The 13,795-nt window shown below is 49.3% G+C and overlaps 1 protein-coding gene across 2 annotated transcripts in view; it reads right to left on the bottom strand.

Annotated features, from left to right (window-relative positions):
- The window catches only part of NTN3 (netrin 3), a 235,454-nt gene that overhangs the window by 78,575 nt on the left and 143,084 nt on the right, over nucleotides 1-13,795 (bottom strand). For both annotated transcript variants that reach the window (XM_020808199.3, XM_072982925.2), the window contains exon 2: nucleotides 6,452-7,464. In XM_020808199.3, coding sequence (XP_020663858.3) covers nucleotides 6,452-7,418 — 967 coding nt within the window. In that variant the 5' untranslated portion in view covers nucleotides 7,419-7,464. The remainder of the gene's footprint in view (nucleotides 1-6,451; nucleotides 7,465-13,795) is intronic.

Below are 13,795 nucleotides of genomic sequence, written 5' to 3'. Positions count from 1 at the left end.
CCTTGGGCTACATGTTGCTTCCTCCTCCAGGTTAGCTAATGGTCAGATCCTTGCAACAAAGTACCCTGAGGACTGTTGCATCTCTGGCCGGCCTGAGAGGTGACCTTCCCTTTAACGGGAGGGGAGAAGGCAACGTTCGGTGGCCGAGCGTGAGCTTGCAAAGGAGATGGTCCCAGGATGAGTTTCCAGGAGGTCCTGGTCGGAACAATAAAGAATCCCAGCTGAAGGCTTGGAGAGCTGATCCTGCTCCGTGGCTGACAATACAAAACAAAATGTGCCAGTAGTCTGACTCCGGATAAGAGAGCTTCTATACTCCGTTGTACCACTAGAAGTGAAGTGAGAAAAGAAAGAGGGAGGGAGGGAGGGGGGGGAAGAGAGGTACTGCATGGGTCCAGCAACTCAGGATTTTGCAACTGCAGAGGTACAATTACACGAAATCAAATGTAGACAGAGAGGGTGTGTGTGACAAAGGCAGGCTAGGGGAGTGGCGATACTATCCATGCTGACAATTCCAACGGTGTTGACAGGATGTCTCAGCCTGTGTGCCCACCCCATTATCACTATTTAAAAAGTGTCTGAATTCTCTCGTCGTTGTGCAGAGATTATGAAAACAGAACTAGACCTACAGCTGTTGTGGAAGGAAAGGCGGCAAAGAGGGAGCCGGAAGGCAAACGCTTTCACTCTCTTCGTCAGGCGTAAAATGTAAACACAACTCTAATGGGCAAAACGTGAATGCCAGGGCTTGCGGACCGAAGAGCAGAGATGGGGAAAGATCCCTTTTTTTCAGGGCCATAAGACCTTGCACGGTAACTGCTGTGTCGGTTATGGAATTATGGGGGCTATCGTTTAAAAAAGTAAATTTTCCCATCTCAGTCACAAAGCCTTGGGAAACATAGACTAGATCAGGATGGGGGCTGCCTTGTGCTCAAAAATATGGGGGGGGGGAGAAGAGTAACCCTCTCCCCAGATAATGAGCCACTTGTCGGTGCACAACTACAAATAACAGCACTGGAGGATCAGGCCGTGACATTTAGCTGCCTGAAGCAAATAATAATGAACTTTTCAGCCAAGTGCATCTGAAACCTTACGACACCACAGCTGACGAGGTATGCTTCTCCATCAGACCTCAAAACAGCAAGCGAATTCATGGGAAACTGGAGAAGTTTTGCTACACACCCGTGGCCGACTTCCAAGAGAGGAGAGTGGGCCAGGGGCTCACATGGAAGGCTTCGTGGCTGCCACGTCCTCCCCCCCCGACACACACACAGCCTCACTCTTGCCCAACGGTAGGGTGGCATGCAGCAATCCATGAACACAGAGAAGAGCCTAGAAATGTACAGTTCCCAGTTCCTCAAGCCAGCCAGTCTAGTGGGATCTCTCGTCCGGAAAAAGTCACTTTCCCGAGCGCTGCAGGATGCAGAAAGACCTCACCGCTCTGATCTCTAGATGTCCGTACCAAGACAGATGGTCAAGTCCAGAGGCTTAACAAGTGGCCATGTAGGTCCATGGTGGAGGGCATGTCAATGGCCACCACGCAATGGCAAATGCCTTTCATGCAGCCGACCCAGTGGGAAGAAGCAGGCTCCTCACCCTGCCATATCCAGTTCTCGCTCAGGAAGAAATGAATGAAACGTGAACCTCCAGAGTTTTCTGCACCAGAGCACTTTTTTAATAATTATAACTATTTAGAACTGCAGAGTTGGAAGAGACCCTACGGATCATCCAGTCCAGCCCCAGTGTCAAGGAGCCATAGTGGGGAATAGAACTGCCAACCCATGGCTCCATAGCCAGAGGCCTAAACCCCTAAGATAAAAACTCTCCCTTAAATGTGCCAAACTGCCTAGGAGAGTCACACATGAGACCTGAGATGGGTGACTTGTGGTCTTAACAATGATAGACTGCAACTGTCTTCAGTCCTCACTATGGAATTCTGGGAACTGCGGTCCAAGAATCGCTGGTGGGGGCTCAGCCCTGCCCTCGTGTCTGCCCTGCCAGGCGGCCTTCCAAGCCGAGGCGCCTCCCACCGAGTGCCCTCGCATGGAAGAGGCAGAGGTGGCTAGGTGCGGGCAGGGCAGGCACCGAGGGCAACCAGGAGCCCTGCCATGGCTTAGCAGTGCACGGGGAGGGGGGGAGGACTTCCCAGGCGGGCCCTCTCCCTTTAATTGGTACTAATTGCTGCGTCTGTTCCCGCTGGCCGGGGAGATGTCACAGCTGAAAGGCACAGAGGGGAACGCTGGGGGAGCTAATCCGGCTTTCAGCCGCTAAACTAAGCCCCCTCGGAGGCGTGTGATGGAGGAGCTCTTTCAGAGAAGGCACACAAAGCCGGCAAGAGGAAAGGGAGAAAGAGGCGATGGAGCCCAGGGAAAACTTTCACACGGCAGCTCAGCTAAGCCGCCTTTGTGCGGCTGGACCCGTCAGGGGTATCTTGAAGGGACACCCTCTCTCTCCACCCCCCCAGCCCTCAACCCGCATTCCTTTTCTCTCCTCTTGTTCATCCTCTTGGTTCCATCTGCCAAAGGACTGACCCCTCCCCACCCATCCCCCCAAAACGCCCCCACCCCCAAAAGGCATAGTGATGCTAAAGGAGCCTGTTGTCCAGCTAGCCGGGCAGGCAGGATGGGGGTGGGGGAGATTTACAGGGAAATAGTGCAAGTGACACAGGCTGTGTCGAAGTTTGTGTCACGTCTGTCTTGGGTCACCAGGACTTCCAGCCAGCACTGTTATTTTCTGTGAAACTACAGTATTTCAGAAATCTATGCGTAAGGTAGAATCCTTTGAGAGCTCCTGGAATCTGCTGAAGACAATGTTGTTGTTTAGTCATTTAGTTGTGTCTGACTCTTCGTGACCCCATGGACCAGAGCATGCCAGGCCCTCCTGTCTTCCACTGCCTCCCGGAGTTTGGTCAAATTCATCTTGGTCGCTTCGATGACACTGTCCAACCATCTCATCCTCTGTCGTCCCCTTCTCCTCCTGCCTTCACATTTTCCCAACATTAGCGTATTTTCCAGGGATTCTTCTCTTCTCATGAGATGGCCAAAGTATTGGAGCCTCAGCTTCAGGATCTGTCCTTCCAGTGAGCACTCAGGGTTGAGTTCCTTTAGAATGGATAGGTTTGTTCTCCTTGCAGTCCAGGGGATTCTCAAGAGCCTCCTCCAGCACCACAGTTCAAAAGCATCAATTCTTCAGCGATCAGCTTTCTTTATGGTCCAGCTCTCACTTCCGTACATCACTACAGAGATTTATTAAAGACAATACCTTTACATTTATTGCAGACAATACGTGGATGCTTTAATTTAACAATGCACACTCATTGACTTGAGTCCTTGTTAGTAGTTGGTGGCCTGGCCTGAATCTGCTCTGACCCCAAAGTAGCCGTTTGACACCAAACGTTTAGATATCCCCTGCCTATTTTGCAGCTGGCTTCTTCCTTCCCCGTGAAACACGGTTATGCGAGAGTGGAAAAATGATCGGGTTTTCAAGGTAAGAAACATGCAGTCGTGGTTTACCATGGCTTCCTCCTTGTTAGATCTGGGTGCCTTTTATCCTCTTGCCCGCTCAAACGATATGCAGAACATATCGTACAGAAAGCCAGACAAGATTCTAATGAAGGAGGAGTGAGAATTGGCGGAAGAAACATCAATCATGTGCAGACCACATCATCTTCTTGGTAGAATGCAGGAATTACTTGGAATGACTTTTAGTGAAAGTGAAAGAAGTGCTAAAGCAGGACGACAGATCAACTAAGACCAAAACTACAGGGGGGAAAACTACACACTTGAACTTTCACAATGAAGAAACTGAAAAAGTTTGAGATTTGTTTTAATATCTTGGTCCAACCATCAATCTAAACAGAAACTGAAAGAAACCAGAAGGAGACTGAACACTCAGAAGGACAGTAATGGACGAGTCAGAAAAGACGCAAGGATGCATCACTGGAGAACAAGAACAAAACCTTCCACCCTGGTGGAAGCTGGATAGTAAAGGAAGCTGACATAGAAAAAAAATTTATTCCTTTGAAATGTGGTGCTGGAGGAGTGTCTGCAGATCCCCTAGACTACCAGATAGAGAAACAAGTGGGTCCCAGAACAAATCAAGCCTGAATTCTCTCTGGAGGCAAAAAATAATGAAAGTGAGGCTGACCTGCAAATCTTGAGAAGTCAGGACTCTCTGGAAAAGACAATAAAGCTGGGAAAAGTGGGAGGCAACAGGAAAAGAGGAAGACCCAATGCAAGTTGGACTGACTCCCTAAAGGATACCACAGACTTGAGTTTACAAGAACAGAGCAGGGCTGCAGAAGGTATTTTGGAGACCATTCATCCTTAAGGTTGCTATAAGTCAGAGGCGGCTTGATAGCACATAACAACAACAGTGAAAACACAGCATAAAACAAGAGAAACTGCACTCCTGGGAGGGGAAATCCTGTTTTAGAAGAAGGCATACATCTTGGATATTATTTTTTTTTAATCATCTCTTCTTAAAACTAAAGCTTAGAAAGACGCATTTCTGGGTTTTTCTTCTTGAAGTGCTTTTTCTAGTAAAATAAGGTGCTGCACGACAGAGGGGTGTAATAGTGCAGTTGGTGGTGGGCTCCAGTGGGGAAGGTCAGCTCTAGGCCCACTGACGTTGCCCACCTCTGATCCCTTGCCCACGGCCAAATCAAATCAGCCCAGCTGTATCAAGAGATTTGGGGCAGGCAGAGAGATCAGGGAAGCCTACAGTAGAAGAGCAGTTGACCACCTTCTAAAAATAAGCTCCTAAGGTGGGCATCTGGCCGAAGGAGCTGAAGTTAAAAAAAAAATCTAGCCACGGAGATCACATAACACCCATCTTCCCCCCCCCACACCCCTTTACAGCAGCTCCACTGACTGCTGATCCAGTTCTGGGCAGAATGCAAAGGGATGGTTCTAACGTATAAAGCTCAAAACAGCTTAGGCCCCTGCCATTTCAAGGACTGCATCTCCCTCGATGAGCCTCCTTGAATTTAAGAGCACCAGATGAGGTCTTTCGCTCAGTGCAATCATTTTCACAGCGGTGGATACATGGAAGGGGACCTTCCCTGTGGCTGCTCCCAGACTTTGGAACTCCCTCCCACAAGAGGCTCCTTCTATAAGCCAGATCCTGCGGTTCCGCCAGCAGATGAAAAACTTTCTCATCAGACAAGCTGTCCCCAAATGACTGGCTACCTGAGTGAGGTTTTTGAATGAACTGTTGTGCCTTCACTCTTTTGAATATATTTTGGTCTTGATCTTTTTTTTTTAAGAAGTTATCCGTTTGATCCTTTTTGCCACTGTTGCCCACTTTAAATACTGCCTTGTAATCATGTAAGCTGCCTTGGATTCTTTCTAAGGAGAAAGGTGGTGTGTGTAAATGAATGAATAAATGAACGAACGAATGAATCTACGCACTCTATAATGAATTTAAAGGCTAAAATGTGAACTCCAGCACTAGCCATGCCAGGAGTTCGAGAACATACAAGATAATGAAAAAGATAAAGATGCTTCTGAGCATGTCCACATCCTTGTGGTCCTGAGCCATAAGATTAAACCCCGAAATCCAGGCAAACTGAAAGAACCCCATTACTGGGATTTTACCTCTGAAATCTGGATAATGGACCCCAAAACATGATTTTCTGAGACCAGGAAACCCTAACAATACAAATACCGTCAGCAAAAGAAGGGCCTGCCATTCTAGAAGGCCTGGTGCCAACTCTGCATGATGTGTAGCCAGCTGCCCGCCTGCCTGCCTGACTCCTGGACCGAGCGTAGGTGGTTGCAGTTTGGCTGGAGGGTACCATTTTGTTTTTCCCAGCATCCTCTTGAGGTGAAATCAGTCTGGTGTGTGCAGAGCAATGTCAATCAGCAGTCACCCACCAATGAATATTTTTAAATTTAAGAACATCTTATTTCCAAGAAAAAGAAAAAAGCGGGGGAGGGCCTGTCGCTTCCCGAGTTACGAGGCAAGCCCTCTCGGTGAACTCTGAAACACATCGGAAGGCGTGTTGGTGCCCTCGAATCCAGAGCCAGCCCTCGCACTGCTGCCAGCACTTTCCCTGTCTAAACAACATCGGCATTTGCTGGAATGTCAAAGGACGAATGTATCTTCTCTGAAAAACCGGTTACTGTATTTGGCTCAGCCTCCCTCGTTGCCTCCGTTTCTACCCATGCGTCTATCTACCCACTACTTTCTCATGGCTACTTAATTTGTCTAAGAAAACAGAGTAGGCTGTGGGCTCTTGCCTGCGAAACATCACATCATGATGAACGGCTTTTGCAACAGCTTGTTCTGCAACAAAAGAAAGGTCAACCGTGTGTCGGTCCCATTGCAATCGTTGGCCTTTTTTTTTTCCAGCTTTGCGTTGATTTGGAAAGTGAGCAGCCGTGGTCCTGAGGGGAGGAAAACCTTCTCTGCCAGGATAGGGGACCTAACAAGGAGAGACAGAACATATTCTTACCCAGGCATTCGTTGGCCTCCCGGGCCGTGGCCCTCTGCCACGGACGATCATAATGGAACGGCTTGCAGCGGTCGCACTCGGGACCTTCCGTGTTGTGCTTGCAGTCGCACACCAGCTTGCCTTCTTTGTCCTTCGTACAGCGAGAGGCATGACCGTTGCACTTGCAGCGTCCTCCCACCTGGAACTCCCCCACCGCGTAGTAGTACGAGGAAGAGCTCATCCCACCATCCTCGTCGTCGTGGTCCCGACCCCCGAGCTCCCGGAACAAGTGGGGGCGGCTGAACAGGACCCGGATATCCGTGGCCGTCACCCAGTCCTGAAGCACCGGGCTGTTGTCGAAATCTTGAGCGGACGGGCGCCCGTCCAGAGTGCTGAAGGCGATGAGCCCTCCGGTCAAGGGGTAGAGGTCGGTGTGGCCGTCCGTGCACAGCGCCTCCTGCTCGTTCTGCTTGGTGACGGTGGCTTTGTTGGGCTTGCCGTAGATCTTGCGGCACTGCGAAGAGTAGTACTGGTAAGGCACCCACGTCTTGCCGTAGTCCATGGACTTGAAAATGGCAGCCGACTCCGGACGGGGCGAGCAGAACTGCAAGCTCACGTAGATGACCTCGAACTTTTTGCCCAGAGAAAGGGTGAGGGTGACGTTCTGCGGGGAATGGTGCAAAGTCTCAGAGCGCCAGCAGGTCATGTTGGCAGCTGTGTTGAGGTCGGTGAGGAAGGAGGCCGGATGGGCCTTCCGGGGATCCGAAGAATCGCAGTGGCGGGTAGGCGGCTTCCCGCAAGTGCTGGAGGCGTGCACATCCTTCCCGAAGGCAGCGTTGACAAATTCTGGGATGCAGCGACGGGGCGCTCCCTTTTCATCGTAGCACGGGTCGGGCGGGACCTGCTGCACGGCAAAGGGGTTCACCGCCAGAGACAGCCGGAGCCCGCAGGCGGGCAGCAGCAACCACAACACACACAAGAGGTCCATCCTTCCTGGGGGGCAGGTTCTTCTGAAGCCACAAAAACCAAGTTCTCTGTTTAAAAAAAGAAAGAAAGAAAGAGGACAATTTCAATCATCTGAGAACAGGGGAATAGGGAACGTACTCATTTTGGACTACCTCTTAGTCAAGAGGCCTACTAACCATCTCTGGCCAGAGATAGTAATTGCTTAAAAAAGGTAAAAGTTAAAGGTTCCCCTTGACAATTTTTATCCAGTCGTGTTCGACTCTAGGGGGTGGTGCTCATCCCCCTTTCCAAGCCATAGAGCCAGCGTTTGTCTGAAGACAATCTTCCGTGGTCACATGGCCAGTGCGACTTAGACACGGAACGCTGTTACCTTCCCACCGAGGTGGTTCCTATTTATCTACTTGCATTTGCATGCTTTCGAACCGCTAGGCTGGCGGGAGCTGGGACAAGCGATGGGCACTCTCTCCGTAGCGCGGATTCGATCTTACGACTGCTGGTCTTCTGACCCTGCAGCACAGGCTTCTGCGGTTTAGCCCACAGCGCCACCACGTCCCAACTAATTGCTTAGGGTTTGTTAAAACAGTTCCCAGAATCTCACCGGCCGCATGGACACGGTAGCATCCTGGGAGTTGATTGTTGTTGTGACGTGCTGTCAAGTCAGAACCGACTTATAAAAGACCTTAACAGGGTATTCAAGGGAAATAAGATATTTAAAGAGGAGTTTTACCAGCTCCAATCCCTGTAAAGTAAATTTCTGTGGTTGAGTGGGGATTCCAACCCAGTTCTTCCAGAGTCCTAGTCTGTCACTCTATCCATTATACCACACGGGGCTAGCCTGGGAGTTGTAGTTTCCCGCCCTCCCCACAAAAATAAACATTTCCCATCTATTTGCCCCAATAAGGAGAATGTGGACTGGGGTGAAAACAGACAAGCCACTTGTAAACCTTTGGAAATGGGGTGGCAACTTCTGTGTGCTGAGCAGGCCACACTGAAGGCCCCCCTCGCCAACCCACCATAAAAGCCACCATCAAATCCAGCAGCTGCCACCACATTTCCGGCCGTGCCACCACAGAGAGTGGTGACAGCAAGGCAGCTGCCATCTGCGATGTCAAGAAGACGATGCAAGCTTTCCCTCCCTCCTGAAGAACTTTGGGGACGAGGAGGAAAAAGCATCTTCTCCTGTCTTTGGGGAATGAATCTACTGGAAGATGCTCCCCAACCCTCATCTCCTGTGGTTCCACATTGCAGTACTTGACTTCAAAAATAGTAGACATGAAATGGGACATGGTTTAACAAGAGAAAAAGCTGCCCTGGGAGCTCCTTTGGGTCCTTGCAAACGGTGGGCAAGCCTTTTCTTGGGGATGCCACACAACCTGCAGCGACAGGACGTCCCTTCCGGGAGCTTGCACAAGCGAAGAGGCGGTTCTCCGTATGACTGCTGCAAGCAAGACATGCCACAGCAGGAGGGAAAGAAACCTTACCTCTTGGTGAGAAATAAGGATTTGGATCTGTCCTGTAGTTAAGAGGTGCCAGGACCGGGACACATCCAGACATCCTGCTCGGTACAGTGGCTGGAATGCTGCGCCAGAAGAGGCGAAGCCTAGATTTCAATTCCTGCTCTGCCTCAGACCTCACTGGATAATCTTGGGCTAGTCCCCTTTTAGGGTGGCTGCCGCCTATTCCTCTTCTGTTTCACATGTATAGAAGAATTCTCAGAAGCAGAAGACCCATCCAGAGTCAGCACTTGGACAGCAGAAGGAATGCCCGGCATTTGGGTGACAATTCCCCCCCCCCACTTTGTCCTTAAATAACAGTTATCCTATCTCATTTTGCATTTATACCGAAAATTAGCAAAGGCACATTTTAATGCAGTCCAGAAAAAAAAAAAGAAAACAGCTGTGTGGCTCCCCCAAGATGACACAAATGTAAGAGTGAGTGATACCTTTTATTGGACAAAAAAAAATCAAACAAATTGCAAGTTTTTGCAGAGGAACCCCACAACACTGGGGTTGTGCTCAGCCTGCTGAAGTGAGGTACCTCTGTGAAAGCTTGCAATTTGTTTTTTTTTAAATGGTCCAATAAAAGGTATCACCCACTCTTACGTCTTATGCAGTATCTACTTCACCCTCTTTCTTACTGATATGTTTTCACTGTTTTGCTAATAGGTAAGAGGACATGGCTCTCCACAGAGAATATACACAAAATTTGTTTAATTTTGCAAAGCATAGCAAGGTTAGGTCTGGAAAACATTTGGAAGGGAGACCACCAGGGACTACTGAACGCTTTACTGGGGAGAAGCCATAGCTCAGTGGTAGAGCAGTAGGTGTTTTGCCAGCAGGAGGTCCCAAGGCCAACATTCAGCATCTTAAAAAGGGTTAGGAATGTTGAGTCCTGCCTGGAAAAAAAAACTGTATAACTAACTGCTGCCTGTCAGAGTTGACAATAATGGTCTGAATCAGTAAAGGCAGCTTCCTACAGTTTTTACCTTCTTTCACCCAAAATAAGGACAGGGATGAAAGAAGTATTCAGTTTTGAACTACTTGAAGAAAGAATAAAAATGTACTAAATAAAAAGGGGGAAACACCTTGGCTGACGTCGAATATTGCCGGCTGTATACAGTCCTGTAGCAATTTGCTCTGTACAAGTGAGGTAATGAGGACTGTGGAGATCAGATGCATATCATGTTGCGCAGGATGTGTGGAAAAGCTGGTTTAAAAAAATGAAAAACAAACGTCCACAGCTATGCAGCAGCCCAGACAGAGGCTCACACAGCAGATTAGCAAGATTAACTTCCAATTCTCCCTCAAATACACCTCCCCTTGTAAACATCGTTTTTAGTCATATTTGGTCAGATTCACCTCACATCATTTTAGCTCAACTGGCATACAGTCTCAATATAAATAGTCAGAGCCTCTGGTTTAGAGAGAATAAAAATGTTTCTCTTTGCTTACAAAAATCTCCTTGCCAGAATACAAAATATGTTCACTAGTTACTTATGGTTAGGGTTGGCTTTTCCAAGTTCGTTTTACTTAGCTTACTGATTATGGATATACTCAAAACATTGAAACCCTCCCATGACTAACTTGTCGCTAACATTTCTAAACGCTAACTTACTCGTAGACCTCGCTTCCTGACTGACTTTGACTGAGGTAAAAAGGCCAGAAACAGAAACTGAGGTCCAGAAGGGAAAGACAAAAACTGTTACTGAAAGTCAGTGGTTCCTAACCCTGAGTAACCTGGGGGGGTTCTTGGACTACAACTCCCAGAAGTCCCTGCCACCACAGCTGGTGGCGAAGGCTTTTGGGAACGGCAGTCCAAGAACTCCCCGGGGTTATCCAAATTTGGGAACTGCTCTAAGTGATTGCCATTCACTCAAAATCTGTCCATCAAAACTTCTTAAATGCACGAAATCCTGATCCTACTGATGGCTACTCCAACATCCTACTTGCTCCTGTTGGTTTCCGTCACATTTTTAATTGGTCCAAATCCGCAGAGCATCCCTGGAAGAGATGATGAACACTGACTGAAGGTAGCTCACCAGATTAAGGTCTCTGGCTGTGGATCCAAAGGTTGGAAGTTGGATTTTCCTCTGCCTCCATGAGAGGGGCTAGACATGATGATTTACAGTCTACTTTCCAGTCCTTAAATTCTAAGATGATGATGAGGACGACGATAATGAGATATGCTATCTGCTGGCAGACGAGACACGATGATTTCTTTATAGGCTACCTTCCAGTCCTGAAGTTCTAAGATGATGATGATGATGATGATGAGATCTGCTATCTGCTGGCCGACAAGTGTCCACCGGTAACTAGAAAAGTGGCCAGGTTTTGAGCTTGCCGGTGAGAAATGGTACCATAAAACTGTTACCACGAGTCTCTTAAGACATTCCTGTTGCTCATACGCAGTGCAGATTTAATTTGTATTTAACGATCCCCATTTGTTTCGTAATTCCGCTGCTAATTTTTTATCTGATCCGCTGATCGCAGGAAATGGGACTCCAACCCAGTCAGCCCCCGCCCTCCCCTTCTGCCGGGGCTTCAGGTGTGTGACCCCCTCCTCCCTCTCCCCCCCCCACCCCCAAGATGCCCCATGCCGGGTGAAAATGCAAAGGTTTAATGAGCTCCTAATGCCCTCGGCGGGGGAGCCTGCCCCACATCAAAGGCCGGCGGGGGTGGGGGGGGGGAAGGTGCGCGCGCCCAGCGGGGCAGATCCCGGCCCGACGGGGCGGCTATTCTCTCCCGAGGCGCGGCGCTTGTTCCCACCCACGGGCAAAGCCCGGAGCGGAGCCGAGTCGGCCGGCTGAATGGGATGTTAATCGGGCGATTTCCCGGCCGCCCTCCCGCCTTCCGCCCGGCTTTCTTGCTTCGCCTTTTGAGCCGCTTCCCCTTCAGAGGGGACTCTCGCCGGGCGACAATTAACTCAGGCGGCCCCTGGGGGGGGGGGGGAAGAGAGAGAAAGAGGACGAGGCGGGGGCGGCCACTTCCCAGGCCTCGGCCCTTACTGGGGGTCTAAGGGGGACCAAATGCAACGAAATCAGGATTTCCAAAGCATATTTGCGTCCCGAGGCCGCTCCTTGGCTTTCCAGCGTCCTGCGACGGTCCCCTGCATTCAGGGCACCAGGATCAGACCCGGCAAATGTTATTTTTCTGGACCCCCCCCCCACACACACAAAATTTTCAGGAGGTGGCTGTGTTGGGTCTCTAGCCTGTTGCAGAAAACAACAACAACAACAACAACAACAACAACAACAACAACAACAACAACAACAACAACAACAACAACAACAACAACAACAACAACAACAACAACAACAACAACAACAACAAGGGTTTTGTGGGCCCCTGGAAGATTAAGCTGGTTTTATTTGGCGTCAAGGGTCTATAGCCAGCAGTCCCGTGCCAGGCTTGAAAAATCAAGTTGCTACCTACAAAAGCTCTAGAAAAAATATGTTAGTCTGACCATTGTCTTATCACAAGGCTCTCTGGGAGTTCTGTGGGAATTAGGGGATGCACAAATGTGATGAGGATGTACTTTCACAGCCAAGACGCCAAAACTCAGGTGCCTTTTTGTAATGCCCAGTCATGAGGTTCCCCGGAATGGTCTCTCAGTCTTACACGAAGGTTACCCGGCCTATCCTAGCCAAGGGTCTACCCGGAGGAAACAGCAGCAAACATCCACCAGCATTCTCTTTTTTCAAATGTCATACAATGCTCAGAGCTTCCAAGGTAGCATCAGTCGGGGACTTTGTGGATAATTTAAAACGGGAGCTCATTGCCACCTGGCATACAACAACCCAAGAGGTCAAGGGAAAGCTTCAGCCCTGGTGGGTCCATCTGGGGTCCTGGCAGATGCCTGAACAAGCTTGGCATCAGTGCCAGCCGTTCTGTCTCACCCGGCCCACTCTGCAAACGTATTTATTGTAAGGAAGAATATCGGATAACCCTCTGTACATCCTGTGAGCTCCTCCCCAGAGGAAGGGCGTGACGGTAATCTGACGAATACATAAAAATTAATTGCATAAACTAAACTCAACCTGCGGCATGCCTTGCCGCCAGGATTAGGCAAGCAGGCAAGGGAGGCTGACAGCCAGTCAAACGCTGTTTGCAGCCTTTGTTTGCAAAAGAAAATAGCTTCTTCTCTTTGGGCGCCGGATTGCACTCTTCTCTGTGCCAAAACCACTAATGGCTTAGGATGGAGACTCATCCCTTTCTAGGCCAGGATACGGGCATGCCTCTGGGGTGGCTGCTTGGGGAAATGGAACAGGGTAGGCGCAAAGCACATAAAATAATAACAACTGATAGGAAGGAAGATGGAGGAACCAGGCAGCCACCAAATCAGTCTCCCAACCTGTCCTCTTGAGCTTGCTTCTCTTGTAGGAACAAAATGGCGCACGGGGGAAACCTTTGCTCTTCCGTATTCCAGGCAATCCATTCAGTCCCCCCTCCCAATTTGTTTCTTTCCATGCAAGAGTCCATCAGCATCCTTGGTGCACTGAGCAGGATTGGCACTCACTGGGTCGATGGAGGGAAGGGCAGAGAAGGGGGCAAAATTCACAGAACTTGAAAAATTTACTGTTTACGGGTAACATTTCCCTGTACTAAGCAGTAGAAATAGTTGCCTTAGAAAATGTTGCTTTTTTTGTTGGTTTGCAATGCAACATCCAGAATCCTCCAGGCACTGTGGGCAGTTTTACTCTTGTTACTACATAGAATAATTACGTTGGAAGGGGCCTATAAAGCCATCAAATCCAACCTCTGCTCAAGGCAGGAATCCAAATCAAAGCAGATCGGACAGAGGGTGGTCCCATTTTCTCATGAAGGCCTCCAGCGTTGGAGCACTCATCACCTCCCTCTGATGTCATGGGTTCCATTGTCATACTGCTCTGTTAGTTAGGAA

This window comes from Pogona vitticeps, chromosome 13, assembly GCF_051106095.1.
Source record: "Pogona vitticeps strain Pit_001003342236 chromosome 13, PviZW2.1, whole genome shotgun sequence".
Classification (NCBI taxonomy): domain Eukaryota; kingdom Metazoa; phylum Chordata; class Lepidosauria; order Squamata; family Agamidae; genus Pogona; species Pogona vitticeps.
The sequence above is the reverse complement of the archived record's forward strand: the minus strand, read 5'-3'. Positions and strand labels throughout refer to the sequence as shown.